The sequence below is a fragment of the Periplaneta americana genome, chromosome 7, assembly GCF_040183065.1.
Source record: "Periplaneta americana isolate PAMFEO1 chromosome 7, P.americana_PAMFEO1_priV1, whole genome shotgun sequence".
NCBI lineage: Eukaryota > Metazoa > Arthropoda > Insecta > Blattodea > Blattidae > Periplaneta > Periplaneta americana.
Window position 1 is genome coordinate 181856945 of NC_091123.1, and position 16503 is coordinate 181873447.

The 16503-nt window shown below is 35.3% G+C and overlaps 1 protein-coding gene across 5 annotated transcripts in view; it reads right to left on the bottom strand.

Annotated features, from left to right (window-relative positions):
* nuf (rab11 family-interacting protein nuf) overlaps positions 1–16503 on the bottom strand; it is a 791668-nt gene that overhangs the window by 585315 nt on the left and 189850 nt on the right. For all 5 annotated transcript variants that reach the window (XM_069832014.1, XM_069832012.1, XM_069832013.1 and 2 more), the window contains exon 3: positions 6629–6788. In XM_069832014.1, coding sequence (XP_069688115.1) covers positions 6629–6788 — 160 coding nt within the window. The remainder of the gene's footprint in view (positions 1–6628; positions 6789–16503) is intronic.

Below are 16503 nucleotides of genomic sequence, written 5' to 3' on the forward strand. Positions count from 1 at the left end.
CTCTTCTTTTACTCCAGAGGGCTGGAAGCAAAACGTCGTGTGGATTACACGGCACACTGGACGCTTGCTGGAATTGCCTCGTGCGCGCTCTTGGGGCGCTTACAGGTTTTATCGTGGCATTAAAAGAATTCCTCTGTGAGGAATCTGTGCGTCAACCAGCCCTAAAAATCGTCAGCCACAAGTCTGGAACGAAGAGCGAACAACTGGTCTACGACATCTCATCTTTTGTTCTGTTGTCTTACTTTTCCATTATGCCAACCAAGTACAGAGATAAAATTTTGTAATCATTTACAATAATCGATTTTGAGATTTCCACGGAGATACACAGTGATTTTTCTTATTCTCCGCGGTCTACCTGGTTGGCAAGTTGGTATAGCGCTGGCCTTCTATGCCCAAGATTGCGGGTTCGATCCCGGGCCAGGTCGATGGCATTTAAGTGTGCTTAAATGCGACAGGCTCATGTCAGTAGATTTACTGGCATGTAAAAGAACTCCTGCGGGACAAAATTCCGGCACATCCGGCGACGCTGATATAACCTCTGCAGTTGCGAGCGTCGTTAAATAAAACATAACATAACATTCTTATTCTCCGCGTCTGTCTGCATTCAGTGATTTCACCTGTTCTAAACTACTGGGTGTTCAGTTCAAAGTGTGTCATGGCTCGCTGTATGCCGTCATGTGGCTAGCCGATGAGCATAGAGAATTCAATCTTCCTACACTTCCGCATAGGTGTGAGGTGTATACCTATGTGTCAGAGAAGTTGCCTAGCAAGTACGGCGTTCATTCTGAAGAGTACGTACCGATACGTACGGTAACGCCGGTAGTGGCAGGAATGTGAACTCTTTGGAAATACGTACTGTCGGGATATGAGGAGAGGGTTAAGACGATTACTTACGTATTTGTTGACATTAACTTCGACAGTCAACATGGACACGGAGCATTTTATTTGTGTTGTGGAATGTTACCGTACGCAACCGATAACAAATACCCTGGTACGACTTGCCGGCGCAAAACACAGTTCGAAAGAGGTTATGGTAGTACACAGACCGTACAGACCGCCATCTGTTGCTACGACGTTCAAGTTATACCGTACACGTTCTCAAGTTCAGATTGAAGAACGCCTTAAATAATAGGCAACTTCTCTGACATATAAGCTGAAACTCGCTTCAAATCGGTGACCCAACAACAGTGACGTCATGACACACTTTGAAATGAACACCCAGTATTGGATGGATTCTACTTATATTCTATATTTAGAAATCAAATTATCCGGAAATGATTTAGTTTTATTTTTTATTATTTTTTTTTCTTTTTTTTTCTTTTATTGCTGTAATTATTGTAGAATTATAATGGTATTATTGTATATTATATATCGCTGCCACCGGGTGTATACCTAATTGTAGTGTTAATACATACATACATACATACATACATAGGCCTACATACATACGTCGACCTGGTTGGCGAGTTGGTATAGCGCTGGCCTTCTATGCCCAAGTTGCGGGTTCGATCCCGGGCCAAGTCGATGGCATTCATTTAAGTGTGCTTAAATGCGACAGGCTCATGTCAATAGATTTACTGGCATGTAAAAGAACTCCTGAGGGACAAAATTCCGGCACATCCGGTGACGCTGATATAACCTCTGCAGTTGCGAGCGTCGTTAAATAAAACATAAAATTTAAATTTACATACATACATACATACATACATACATACATACATACATACATACATAGATGAATTTAATGTCATTCAGCGATTTACAGCCATAGACAACGTCAGAGTAGATATATATATATATATATATATATATATATATATATATATATATATATATATATATAATACATGGCTACTACAATATGAATAAATGTAAGATTAAATCAAAAATAAATATATAATCACTAGATAATCACTAAAACAGGTTAGAAGTTTTAAAAGAAATAGTATAAAATCAGGTTAAAATGTACAGATTTATCAATTACATGAGGTTAAAACAAATAGTATCTAAAACGTAATATTGCTAAAATCATTGACAATGTAGATTGGATTTGCTATCAAAGTCCTTTTCACCATCCTTCTGAAAGTAAAATATGACGTGTTTCTTATAGGCTATGCTATGGTAAGGAGTTATACATACATACATACATACATACATACATACATACATACATACATACATACATACATACATACATACATACAATATAGTGAATTTTATTTAAAAATAATCATGAATCTTTATTTGAAAAGAAAAGCATACAGTACTCCTACAATACAGAAATAGTGGCAACAAAACCAGACTCTTATCTCCGTCATTTTCTACTTCATGTAGGGTAAACAGACAAATTAAAAAGTGCATTTATTATCACTCATCTTCTATTTAATATATTAGCTGTTCCGGTTACGAGATTAATCGATATATTGATCACCCCAACTTCCCCGAAGGACATTCTTGTCTTCGACTATTCTTCGGTTTGTAGTTCAATATCCATTTTGGAAATCGTGTTAATATTATTTGTATGTACTTACTTACTTACTTACAAATGGCTTTTAAGGAACCCGAAGGTTCATTGCCGCCCTCACATAAGCCCGCCAGCGGTCCCTATCCTGTGCAAGATTAATCCAGTCTCTATCATCATACCCCACCTCCCTCAAATCCATTTTAATATTATCTTCCCATCTACGTCTCGGCCTCCCTAAAGGTCTTTTTCCCTCCGGTCTCCCAACTAACACTCTGTATGCATTTCTGGATTCGCCCATACGTGCTACATGCCCTGCCCATCTGAAACGTCTGGATTTAATGTTCCTAATTATGTCAGGTGAAGAATACAATGCGTGCAGTTCTGTGTTGTGTAACTTTCTCCATTCTCCTGTAACTTCATCCCGCTTAGCCCCAAATATTTTCCTAAGCACCTTATTCTCAAACACCCTGAACCTATATTCCTCTCTCAATTATTTGTATGTACTTCCTATACATTCTACCAATACGACCAACTTAATGTAATTTTCCTTGACACTAATAGATATATGTCACCTGAGTAGAACATATAATGATAAAATGTGTTCTTGAGTCACATTGCACTGTTTTCTGTCAGTTGAGCTTACTATAACAGACCTTAACTACAGAGATAGAGAGGAAGTTTCCCAGGAATAAGTAGTCGTGTATAAAGAGCGTGGGCGTTCTTGAATAGATGTGTTCTGCAAATCGCCCACCTCATTCCTCGAATTTCCCGCCTTTCTCCCCCGAGTTTGCTGGTCCCGCTACTGTTCTTGGAATACTAATCTATTACCACTCGTCTACACATATCTCTATTAATTTTTTCACATGAGCGTGCTTACAATCGTCATATAATCATTTTAGTTTATGCTTTTATATTGTATATGACAGCGATTTCCAATAGGGGCCCGTAGGCCATACGTGGCCCGTTGAAGGTTTTCTTCTAGCCCTCAGGACAAACATGATTGAACAGAAAGATAAGCCTAATGTGTCAGATGATGTAATTATGTGAAATAAAGTTACTTTAAAAAATACGAAATTAAGTGGAAATCTTCGATAACTTTCCAAATACATTTTAACTAGTGCTGTTGATCGATCAAAATATTTAACCGATTAACTATTTGAATTGAATCGCGTTTTGATCGAGTTGAAACATGTTTTAATATACACAATTATTGTTAAATTTAACTTGTGTTCGGTGATAAGTATAAGTATTAAAAGTTGTATTTTTTTTTTTTTTTTTTGGAAATACCAAATTCAATATTTATTTATTTAAATTTAAATATATACAGAATAAAGAATATAATTACAAACAAACAAGAGAAATAGAAATAAAATAATACAAACAATATAAAACAGGAGATACAGTAGTATTAACAAAATTTGAGACCGAATGAGCAGCGCTCGTGTTCGGTCGCAGTTCAGATATAATATTAATAGGCCTATAAGAGAATATAAAATAAAATGAAATAGGAAATAGAATTAAAATTACAGTTACAGAAATTATATAATACAATATTGATATAAGTGAAATATAGAAAAAAATAATAAAAATAAATAAGTAAAATAAAATAGGAAATAAAATTTAAATTACAGCGGCAATGGAATTATATAATATAATATTAACACTAGAGAAGAATAATATCGCACGTGAAAAGTAGGACTAATATATATTTCAAAATTATAGAATACAAATATAATATAGGTTGATTAATTCATACAAATAGGCTATAAATTGAAGATATTAACACGTTTCTAATTTTCTTGTTATATGTTAGTGGGTTACATGTTAGAAGTTTTGGGTGTAATTTAGTTAAAGCATTGTATAACCGAGGGCCAAAATTAATGCTATGCTTTAGACCAGCAGATGTGAGACATTTAGGTTCTACTAATGTTGAATTAATATTTCGTCTTGTGTCATAATTGTGTGTCTGTAATACAAACTTATTACGATTTTTATGATAAAATTTTAACAGCGTATACTTATAAATTTGTTCAATATTAAATACATTAAATTCAGAATAAATTAATTTAGTTGGATAATCGAAACGTTTCTTCAAACAAATTTTAATTATTCGTTTTTGTAGTAAATTTAACGGACTAAGATATCTGTATATATTGTATCGTTATATTACAAAACAACTATTTTAATTACTTACTAACATATTTAGTATGAGGCTTATAATTTATTGTGTCCATTTCTCCGGGAATTTTTTAGACAAACATAAATAACAAAAAGTATGAAGACTCACCTAGTTAATACTGCTTCATCCATGATTTTAAACATGTGAGTGCATTCACATGCTCCGAATTAAGTGCCGCTCTACGTTTAGTAACAATGTTTCCTGCATCACTAAACACGAAAAAACATTTTTTCTGTCAAGCACTTCTCCACGATCGTTCAATTTAAATTCAAACGTTTCACCGAGTTTAACTCTCAAATTCTCATATGACATAATGGAGTTTACACTTTTCACAAACCACAGAAAACTGATTTTTATTTGTTTATCAGACTAAACACACAATCTTCATATACAAACTCAGTACAGAAACTACAACTGCAATATAGAGGTGGAAACAGAAGACTGGCCACTATTGTAATCGAATTACCAGATTTCAGAAAGAGAAGAAGACAGTTACGCTCTCACTTGCAAACAGTGTAGACATGGCTATTTTATAAGGGATGAGGGGGACGAATCCCAGAAAAGTATGTATTTCATATGCTAAGAAGATGAGCTGACGACAAGGTGGAAGTTTTCTTGGAAAACCATAAAACTTAATAAGGGTTTCGCATTGTTTTTCAACTTTCAATACGGGTAGACTAAGTCACTGTTCTCATATCTCCATCTCTTTCTGAAGAATTTTTGCAAAGATTTTCCCTATGCTACCTGGTTTACAGTTAGTAAATAACAGTACTATTATGCTTTTAAGTAAGCAATTTCCGAGAGAGAAATATTTTCGGAATTTTTAGTATGCGTTTGTATTAACAAAAAAAAATAATTAATATCAACTACAACCGATTAATTTTAATCTACTCGATTATTCGATTCAATATGTTTCATCGATTAATCTTACAGCAGAAATTGATCCATTAATCGATTAAATCCCACAACACTATTTTGTGCGAGATCGTGCGTATTTGCTTGCTTTCCGCACAAAACCAATAGGCGGTAAGTGTGAAATACCACACTCAGTATTCCCAACGTAACACACATAACAATTTCCCTATTCTTACCGCTTAAGCGTCATATTCATTTTACTGCTTTAGGCTTTTAACATATTATTTTTAAAGACGTTCAATATAGTAATAATTATAAATTGGAAACTTACCACAGCAATTTCACCTAAATTGCACTGTTAATTATTGCTTTTAAATATTTGCAAAAATTAAGTAAACTCTGCAACACCACAAAAGTTACTGCATTTGTAATGCAAGTAACATTAAGGAAGCCGTGAAAAAATCAACAAGATTCCAGACTCATCATAGACAGACGTATATCACGGCCTGCTGCAGTATAGTAAACACAGAAAACATTTTATAGGAACAATGTTGAAGATAGATATATTTGTTTTCCAAAGTTGCCGTCACTGAACAGAAACCAAGATGGACATTTCATTGCAACTAATTAGAAATTCGTCTTTCAGGTATGTAATAAACGATCTTCGCAGAAAATAATGTACGATACGCGAGCGGTATGTTTGTTTTCATGTTCTCGTAAATTAAAAAAGCTCAACTACGTTTCGCTTTTTCAATCTTTTCCTCGAACATGAAAACGTCAACATACCGCTCTTGTAACGCATATTACTATTTAAGTGTTCTATTTTTATTTCACGTTTTAAATAATTACTACACCGATTAATTATTTCCAATTTTTACCTATTTACTAATATGTTTGCAAGTCAAATGACGTCCTATATGAATGAATTCTTCACATTCCAAACTACGTTCTTGAAGTGTCGCAAGCTATAGAAATCCTCTACGAATTTATTTAACAAATAGCTTTTCAAGATACACTATAAATTGATTATTTTAATTACTCTTCGTATATACGTATGGGCACATACTTTAAATGCTGGTATTTTTAGACAATTCAAGAGCTTCCTCAGCAGACAAGAGTGCGGTACTCACCACGTCTCTGCAGTTGCTGCTGCAGTTGTTGCTGTTGTTGTTCTTGTTTTTGCTGCTGGCGCTGCGCCCGGAGTATCGAGAAAACACCTCGACAGAAGTCCGGGTAGCCCAGCACTCCTCGCCGCTCCGGGTCGAGTTGGCGTAGTACTCGCTCCACATCCTGGAAATGAGGTTAAGTAGGTCATGACATAAAATGTAAAAGCTACGAGAATTCGGAAAATATACAGGGTGCACCGTAAGTAATGACAATATAAATTCAGGAGGTATTCTTGAAGATATTTCAAACAAAAAAAGTTGAACAAGAGAACGGCTGACATCTTCCCAATGTTTTGTGAACCCCGTTGTTGTGTGGCTTTTAAGGAACCCGGAGGTTCATTGCCGCCCTCACATAAGCCCGCCATTGGTCTCTATCCTGAGCAAGATTAATCCATTCTCTATCATCATATCCCACCTCCCTCAAATCCATTGTAATATTATCTTCCCATCTACGTCTCGGCCTCCCTCAAGGTCTTTTTCCCTCCGGCCTCCCAACTAACACTCTGTATGCATTTCTGGATTCGCCCATAAGTGCTACATGCCCTGCCCATCTCAAACGTCTGGATTTAATGTTCCTAATTATGTCAGGTGAAGAATACAATGCGTGAAGTTCTGTGTTGTGTAACTTTCTCCATTCTCCTGTAACTTCGTCCCTCTTAGCCCCAAATATTTTCCTAAGAACCTAATTCTCAAACACCCTTAATCTCTGTTCCTCTCTCAAAGTGAGAGTCCAAGTTTCACAACCATACAGAACAACCGGTAATATAACTGTTTCATAAATTCTAACTTCCAGATTTTTCGACATCAGACTGGATGATAAAAAGCTTCTCAACCGAATAATAATAACAGGCATTTCCCATATTTCTTCTGTGTTTAATTTCCTCCCGAGTATCATTTATATTTGTTACTGTTGCTCCCAGATATTTGAACTTCTCCACCTCTTCAAAAGATAAATTTCCAATCTTTATATTACCATTTCGTACAATATTCTGGTCACGAGACATAATCATGTACTTTGTATTTTTCGGGATTTACCTCCAAACCTATCTCTTTACTTGCTTCTAGCAAATTTCCCGTGTTTTCCCTAATCGTTTGTGGATTTTCTCCTAACATATTCACGTCATCCACATAGACAAGCAGCTGATGTAACCCGTTCAATTCCAAACCCTCTCTGTTATCCTGGACTTTCCTAATGGCATACTCCAGAGCAAAGTTAAAAAGTAAAGGTGATAGTGCATCTCCTTGCTTTAGCCCACAGTGAATTGGAAACGCACCAACATTGTGATATTTTTGTTTTTTCCCTATCTCAAATATTGTAATATTTATAGCGGTTTAATGTTTGAACTGAGTTTTGAAATACCCTACACATTGCTTTTTAATATAAAGAATTGAAGATGTCTGAAAAGGCAAAAACGTTCTTCTCATGTTATGCATTAAATTAATGTATGCATGATTTGAATATATATTGTTCTTAAGCATAGAAATAAGATAAGTTAAAGACTGAACAATTTAATAAATATTCTGAAATAATCTCGTCAAATGCAACAAATTTCACAGACCAGAGATGGCTGCATACTTGGAATTTCGTCGTTAAAAATGGATTGTGTATTTTCAAAGCTTCCTTACCGAATGAGCCGCCGGCATCTACACACTAAGGAAGATTCAATGACAGGTTGAGCCGCTTGGTGTGGAATAATGCTTTGTAACACGCCGTAATGTAGGTTATAAATAAGTCTAAAAATGAGCCTGATGCTTCACACAGTGGCGATTAATGTTTATTGATGCCACTACATTTACAACAGTTTTACTATTATTAGTAAATCTTTGAAAAAGTAATGTATAAAAGATTATATCATCATCTAGAAAGGTACAACATTTTAGTCCCAGAACAATTTGGATTTAGGAAAAATAAAGGCACAGAAAATGCAACATTTAGTTTAACTGACAAAATTCTGGAGGCAGTAAATAAAAAATTACAAGTTGGAGGGATTTTCTGTGATTTATCCAAAGCATTTGACTGTATAAATCATAAAATGCTGCTAGATAAATTAGATTATTATGGAATTAAAGGTGTTGCACACCAATGGTTTCACTCATATCTCATAGATAGGAAACAGAAAGTTGAAATCAATACAACTATGAAATCTACATCGACATGGGGAACTATTAATAATGGAATTCCTCAAGGATCAAAATTAAGTCCCCTACGATTTCTAGTGTTTATAAATGATCTTGCCCCCCTAATAAAAGATGTAGGTCATCCCATATTATTTGCAGATGACACAAGTATAGTAATTACAGCCAATAACTCCAACACATTCCAATCTTCAACAGAGGAAATTCTCTTCAAAATATGCGACTGGGTCTCAGTCAATAAATTAGTATTAAATTGTAACAAAACTAACATAATTCAATTTAAATCCTGTCCAAATTCAACGTCGCAAATTTCTAGCGCAATAATTAACAATAGATCCCTATTAGAAACAACAACAACCAAATTTCTTCGCTTAAAAATGGATAATGTGTTAAAATGGAAAAATCATATTAAAGAAATTACCCCCAAACTAAATTCAGCTTGTTTTGCTATTAGATGTATGCAAAAGATAGTAAATATCAATACCTTAAAAACAATATACTTTGCATACTTCCACTCGGTAATGAGTTTTGGAATAATATTCTGGGGAAATTCCACAGATAGTAACAATATATTTCTATTACAAAAAAAGAGTAATTAGAATAATAGTAGGTGCGAAATCTAGGGAGTCGTGTAGGACTATTTTCAAAAAACTACAAATAATGCCCATGGCTTGTCAGTATATCTTTTCATTAATATTCTTCCTCGTATGTAATCGTGAAAACTTTGTAACTAATCCAACAGTTCATAGCATAAATACACGTCAAAAAATGACTTTCACACTCCATCGGCAAGTCTATCGTGCTATCAAAAAGGAGTGCGTTATATGGCAGTAAACATTTTAATAGCCTCCCTATCGATATAAAAAATGAAACTCAAAACATAAAATTATTTAGGGCCAAATTAAAGAAGTACCTAATTTCTCACGCCTTCTATTCTGTAGGTGAATTCATGACATTCAATAACGCTTCATGAAATTGATACTAAAACTTTGTGTTGTACTAGTAGACTATATTGTAAATCTCGCCTGTATATATTTCATATAGACTGTGACTATAAATTAAGATTTTATAATAGTATTAAGTTTTTTGACTTGTTCCATATTCTAGCTGTAAGCATTTATGAATACCATGGAATGTTAATAAATACAATACAATACAATACAATACAATACAATACAATACAATACAATACAATATATCGTAATTACATTGCAGCCTTTATGGAAGTGTCGGAGGCCCAAGAGGAATAGGAAGTTGTACAGGGACAACATTTTATTTTTAGTTCAATTCTTATTGAACCTGAGTTTCTGAATGTACTTCACTCCCACCCCTTCTACTAATGAAGTTCAACCGTCCTCCACACAGATCCAAGACCGCATATATAGTAATAGTAGCCTTACGGTCATAGTAAACAGTACGTTCCAAAAATATGTTCGCATTTTCCAGTGACGAAATAGCTTTCAATATTGAATCATTTTCGCACAGGTACTGTCGTCCATTTGCCTACGTCGCATCCCGGTTTCCCCCACCTGTTTCTATTCGCCTCTCTATAATAATCTAGTGGCTGGGCTGTCTTAGCTCTTTTCTGAGAACATTAATTTCTGTTAGGAATTAGACTTCTACGTAATATTATACCCATACAATTGTTTGAAATAACTTAAATAAAAGGGCCTCGTTAAGTAATTAACTGTCACGTGATTTCCTCCCTTTCTACGATACTGCGGCATAACCACTTGGACGGATAGTAGATAGTATGTCTGAGTAATTTGATCTTTTCGGATCGGGCAGAAGTGAAGATTGAATTTACAGTACGTAAGGTACTCTTTTATAGAGTAGGTATAGAATTATTTCAACATGAGTTACTGATACGAAGTACGAACCTGGTAATTGGAATTACGTACAATAGTCTATAGTGCGATAATATGCACATTAGAACTGAAGCCTGTATCGAAATGAACGGCCACCATTTTCAAAAATATGTTTAATTATCCATATTATGATTATTTTTCAATTTAACTTCATTCTCTATATTGTACGCTAATGTGCTGTAGACAGTATAATATACACTGCATAATGAATACGTCCGCATGGACAGCTCAGTTCGTGAGTAAAAACACTCATTGTTAATACTGTACTGTATTTTGATTAAACAAAAACCTAATGAAAATTATTAAACTCAAAATCTCGGTATTTCCTAGTTTACGTAAATGGATGAACTACTTTTCTTCCCTCCTATACCTAGTAAAGTGATTTGTTTGTATATTACGCCAGTATCATCGAACTGCATTCGTGGTAGGGGGTAGCAAACGGTGTTTCCGGTTCTTAATCGCTGATCCAAAGGTATAGCCAGGTTAATATTAGAAATGTTAGTAAAAATAAAATTATGTCCCTGTACATGTAGCAATTACGCAGGCCTCCATTTTTTTACATAAAACACTTCATCATTCATCACAATTTAAAAATCCTTCACATTACAGCATTCACAGAGTTTGGAAATATTCTCAGAGCATTAGAACCTTCATAACTATCTTTATCTTTTTTCAGTAGCATCATAAACAGCTTTACATTAATTAACAACACTGAAACCAATTTCTTTTACAGTACAATTCTCTGAAAAATCATGATAATAAAATTGTCACGATCATGTTCATAGAATTAGCGTCTTAGCTCGTTTCGTTCCCATACGGATATGTTTTTTTATTTATTCTAGTAAGTTATTTTACGACGCTTTATCAACATCTTAAGTTATTTAGCGTCTGAATGAGATGAAGGTGATAATGGCGGTGAAATGAGTTCGGGGTCCAGCACCAAAAGTTACCCAGCATTTGCTCATATTGGGTTGGGGGAAAAACCCGGAGAAACCTCAACCAAGTAACTTTCCTTGACCGGGAATCGAACCCGGGCCACCTGGTTTCGCGGCCAGACGCGGTAACGGATGTTATCAATCAGGTTACAATTTATACTTCTGTCTGGATCTGTACTTTCTGATAAGAGAAAATGTGATATTAAAAAGAATCGAGATTTTTGCTCAGACACACGCAAGTTTTTGTAACATCACAATATTCTCTATTTGGTATAATGAGAAACTAAATACTAGAAAGAGACGTAAAGTGACATCAAAAACGTTTTCTTTGTATTTTCACCTATGTACAGGGGCCTGTTTCTCAAAACTCATGGACTAGTAATACTAGTCTGTACAGTAGTAATATTAGTTTATTTTACAAGTCTGTGTTTCTAGAAACTACAAAGGTAAAGTAGTAGTTACCAGTTCACAGACTAGTAATATTGTTCGATTTTACCAATTCATAAGTGATTCTGTTTCTCAAAATGCTAATCTAGTTGATTATACTAGTATTCAACAGGAATATTCCTACAAGACTCTAAAGACTGGTGATTTCTATATTATTAATTACCAGTGACAACCTTTCTCAGATAATTAAAACAAAATATTGTAGTTATTTTTTTAATATGTGGTGTACTGGTTGCGATTCAAGTGATGAAGTTGTTGTGAGAAGAGCTAAAACTATATCCAGAAAGAACAATTATTCCATTATGGGAGCACCGTTTAAATATGTATGTATGTATGTATGTATGTATGTATGTATGTATGTATGTATGTATGTATGTATGTATGTATGTATGTATGTATGTATGTATGTATGTATGTATGTATGTATGTATTTACACTGCAAGTGGGCAAGCACCCGGTGGCAGTGGTATATACAATATTAACAATACACAATAAAATGATAAGCAATACACAATTTACAATACACAATACAATTTACAACACATATACAATTTTATACACAATACAATAAGAATACACAATACAATTTAACACAATAATAATAAAACATAAAATAAAATACCTAATTTTACAATACAACCTACATAATTATGTAGAGGCCCTACATAAGTTTCAATAGTCTTTCACTTTACTCTCATCTCATTCCCTGTAGTGGCACTATGACGCATTTCACTGACACTTTAGCACACATTTCACTGACACTCTGTAACACATTTCACTGACACTATAGAACACATTTCATTGACGCTATAAATTATCACTGATCGGAACTGTTCACTGCACTGTAAAACCATAACTTCACTGACTCACCTCGCTTCACTGATACAACAGTTCAAATAAGTCAAATAATTACATCCTTATGCATACTGTACTTATACGCAGAACTACATTTAAACTAAACATTTCTAGTCTAAGGCCCTCTTACACGCTATTTTTAAATAATTTACAATTCAAACCAAGGAAGTAAACTCGTCAGGCTAGATAAATACATGTCACCTTAAAAAATTAAATGTTGAATGTCACCTTAATTTTAATTTTTACTTTATACACAACTTTTTGAATTATTCTTGAATCTCCTTAAGGAAGGACAGCCCTCAAAGACCGCTGCAGGTAGGTCATTCCAATCATTAATAGTTCTATTTAAAAATGAGAATTTACCTACATCCGTTTTCTATTTCCTACATTTGATTTTAAAATCATGATCGTTCCTACCATAGTTCGTTGGCTTTTCTAACCGAGCCGTTATGTCTACCCATGCAGCCGTTATGTCTACCCATGCGTTATGTCTACCCATGTCTACCCATAATGAACAGTTTAGATAAAGTGCTGAAAAGCTTGAAGAGTTGTTAAATATATAGTGGGACCTGCCGTAACAAGACAGACAAATAGAAGTCATGCATTATCAACAAAGCTTCAAATACAAATTGCTCTACAAATCGGGATGTTGATTATTTTCCAATGCCATCTGGTCTTTCTGTCCTAGACCAGCAAAATTTGCAGAATTTTTTTCCTAATAATCTGATACCAATTCATCAACTGCAGTAATTTTTGCTGGCTTTCCTCCTCCACTGCCAGTTCTTCTGACATTGTCAACTTTAGGCTATAAGGCTATAAATTAAATATCAAACGACAATAATTTATGAATATATCAAATTTAAAACTAAAAAAAAAAGAATAGCGTATTTTTCATTAAGTCATAAGTGGCATTCATGTCGGCAGTAGACCCACTAGCTACATAATATCTACTGTGAATTTGAATTATTGGTACTTATCAAAGTTGCTTTCTTAATGTTGGGCCAGTAAGTGCCCCTAACGTATGCATAATCGTTGTTCTGAGGATCACTTCCCTAGTCTCACACATGATAATTTTTTTTTTCCATTCGTGTACGTCATCATTTTTTGTTAATATGCTTGAAAAAGCACCGAATAATATAACTTTTGATTCATTTAATCATATTGAGTATAGCTACTTTGCTTTCAATTGATGGAATTTCACTGAAAAGAGAAATCGAAACCAAAACAAACAACTTAGCTTTCTAACCTCAAATAACAATACTTACCAATGACTAGGCCTATAAACAAATAAACTCAATCAGCTGACTAGTGAAACAGATCATGTGACTAGTGAAAAATTGTCACACGTTACTAGACTGGTAAAATAGTTTGAGAAACAGAATCTACTAGAGCTGGTGAAATACACTCTGATAACTACTGGGTGTTCATTTCAAAGTGTGTCATGACGTCACTGTTGTGAGTCAACGATTTGAAGCGAGTTTCAGCTTTTATGTCAGAGAAGTTGCCTATTAATCAAGGCGTTCAATCTGAACTTGAGAACGTGTACGGTATAACTTGAAAGTCGTAGCAACAGATGGCGGTCTGTAAAGTCTGTGTGCTACCATAACCTCTTTCGAACTGTGTTTTGCTCGGGCAAGTCGTACGCAGGGTATTCGTTATCATCGATTGCGTACGGCAACATTCCACAACACAAATTAAAATGCTCCGTGTCCATGTTGACCGTCCAAGTTAATGTCAACAAATACGTAAGTAATCGTCTTAACCCTCTCCCCATATCCCGACAGTAAGAAAAAAACTCACTTCAGTACGTGTTTCCAAACAGTTCACATTCTTGTCACTACTGGCGTTACCGTACGTATCGGTAAGTAATCTTCAGAATGAACACCGTACTTGCTAGGCAACTTCTCTGGCACATAGGTAATACACCTCTGCGGAAGTGTAGGAAGATTGAATTCTCTAGGCTCATCGGCTAGCCACATGACGAAATACAGCGAGCCATGACACATTTTGAACTGAACACCCAGTAGTGACTGGTGAACTACTAAACTAGTACTCGTATTTTTGAGAAACAGTCCCCTGGTAGTACTTATGCAGTGTAAAACATTACCATGGCAACTAAAAGCAAAGCCTGCATGGTATAAGTAGTAAAAAAAAGAAGGTAGCTACAATAAAAATGTAAGGAAATAGTTTTTGATGTCACTATATAACCTACAAATCCTAAAATTATCACTTTTTGGGTCACATATTTTATATCTCATATTTTACCTATCAAAACATCAAACGTGAAACAAAATTCTGGTTTTTATTTTAACCGTATGGTACTAGGAAGAGATATAGCCTGAGAATCCAGGGCTTAAGTCATCTTCGCCCTCACCACGAGTCGTTAATGTAGCTAGACCTATTTGAGTGTCATGTAGCTATTGTGGTGCTGTACATAGCTCCTTGAGTCAGTTATCGATCAGAGCTGGGAGTGGGTGGGCTGTGTTATTACACAATGACTTACTTCCGACTTGATGGCTGGCCGGTCAACGGCCTCATACCATCCCCGTTTGTTTGTTGTCGCCGTTACCACGGGCAACCACACCGCCTGGCTCGTTGTGTCCCTTCGCACCCCTTGAACCGCGCGGGTTCGATGCTTATCGTTGGCTAACACTCTGTAAATAATGCCACAGTCCAACCTGTGTACTAGTCACGTGCTCAAGGGCATTACTCCTCAGTTCGATTCTCTTTGTTCTACTCGCGCGGGACACTTCTGCTTTGGTTTCAGTGTGAGCGCTAGGACATGCCACTCCTACCCTCATAACATCATAATATATAGTAGGGAGCAAAGATATTGGCGGGTCGTACATAGCACATTTTTGCACGTACCACCCCCTCTCTTCTGACCTGTCCATTGGAATGACTGACTGGCAGTGTGTCGATGCGTCCGGGTGTAGTTGCTTGCAAGCCAATCGTTGGGTATTGAGAGAGTAGTCATCGTAGCTGTTGTCTGTTCACTGTGTACATATTCAAACAGTAATTTTCAATACTAACACTGGAATTGCTTCTGTGCCTAGTTGAGCGACATGTCTAGAAAGGGAGCGGATACGCAGAGCCAAGCGAAAGGAATTATTTATAGTGTTTACGAATACTTAAAAAAAACTTTAATTAAACACAACAAATTACAATTTTCGTAATATGATTGAAATTCTGGTTATTAAGAGAATGAGGAAAACAGGAATTAGGGCACTATAAGTTTAAGTGAAATATTTTAAGATCTGATAGTATATGGCAATATACTCATTGCAGTAAAGTAAATCGTTAAAAACCATTGTGGTATCATTATTATTAAATTTGCACTGATGGATTTCATTTGATATAGTATTACTAGCCATTGTTAAGTCAATTATATTATATATAATAAAACCTGGTACCGACACAATACTATTTACAAATTATTTACATCGTCAACATTAGTGATTTTACTCACGGGACTGGCTTCATCTTTTCTTGCATCCCTTGTCTTGGTCACTGCTGTCAGTTGGTCACCTGCTGCGATTCTTCCTGCCGGAACTTCCCTGTTGACTTCCTTTGTCGCAATCCCAGGACCGCTGCCATC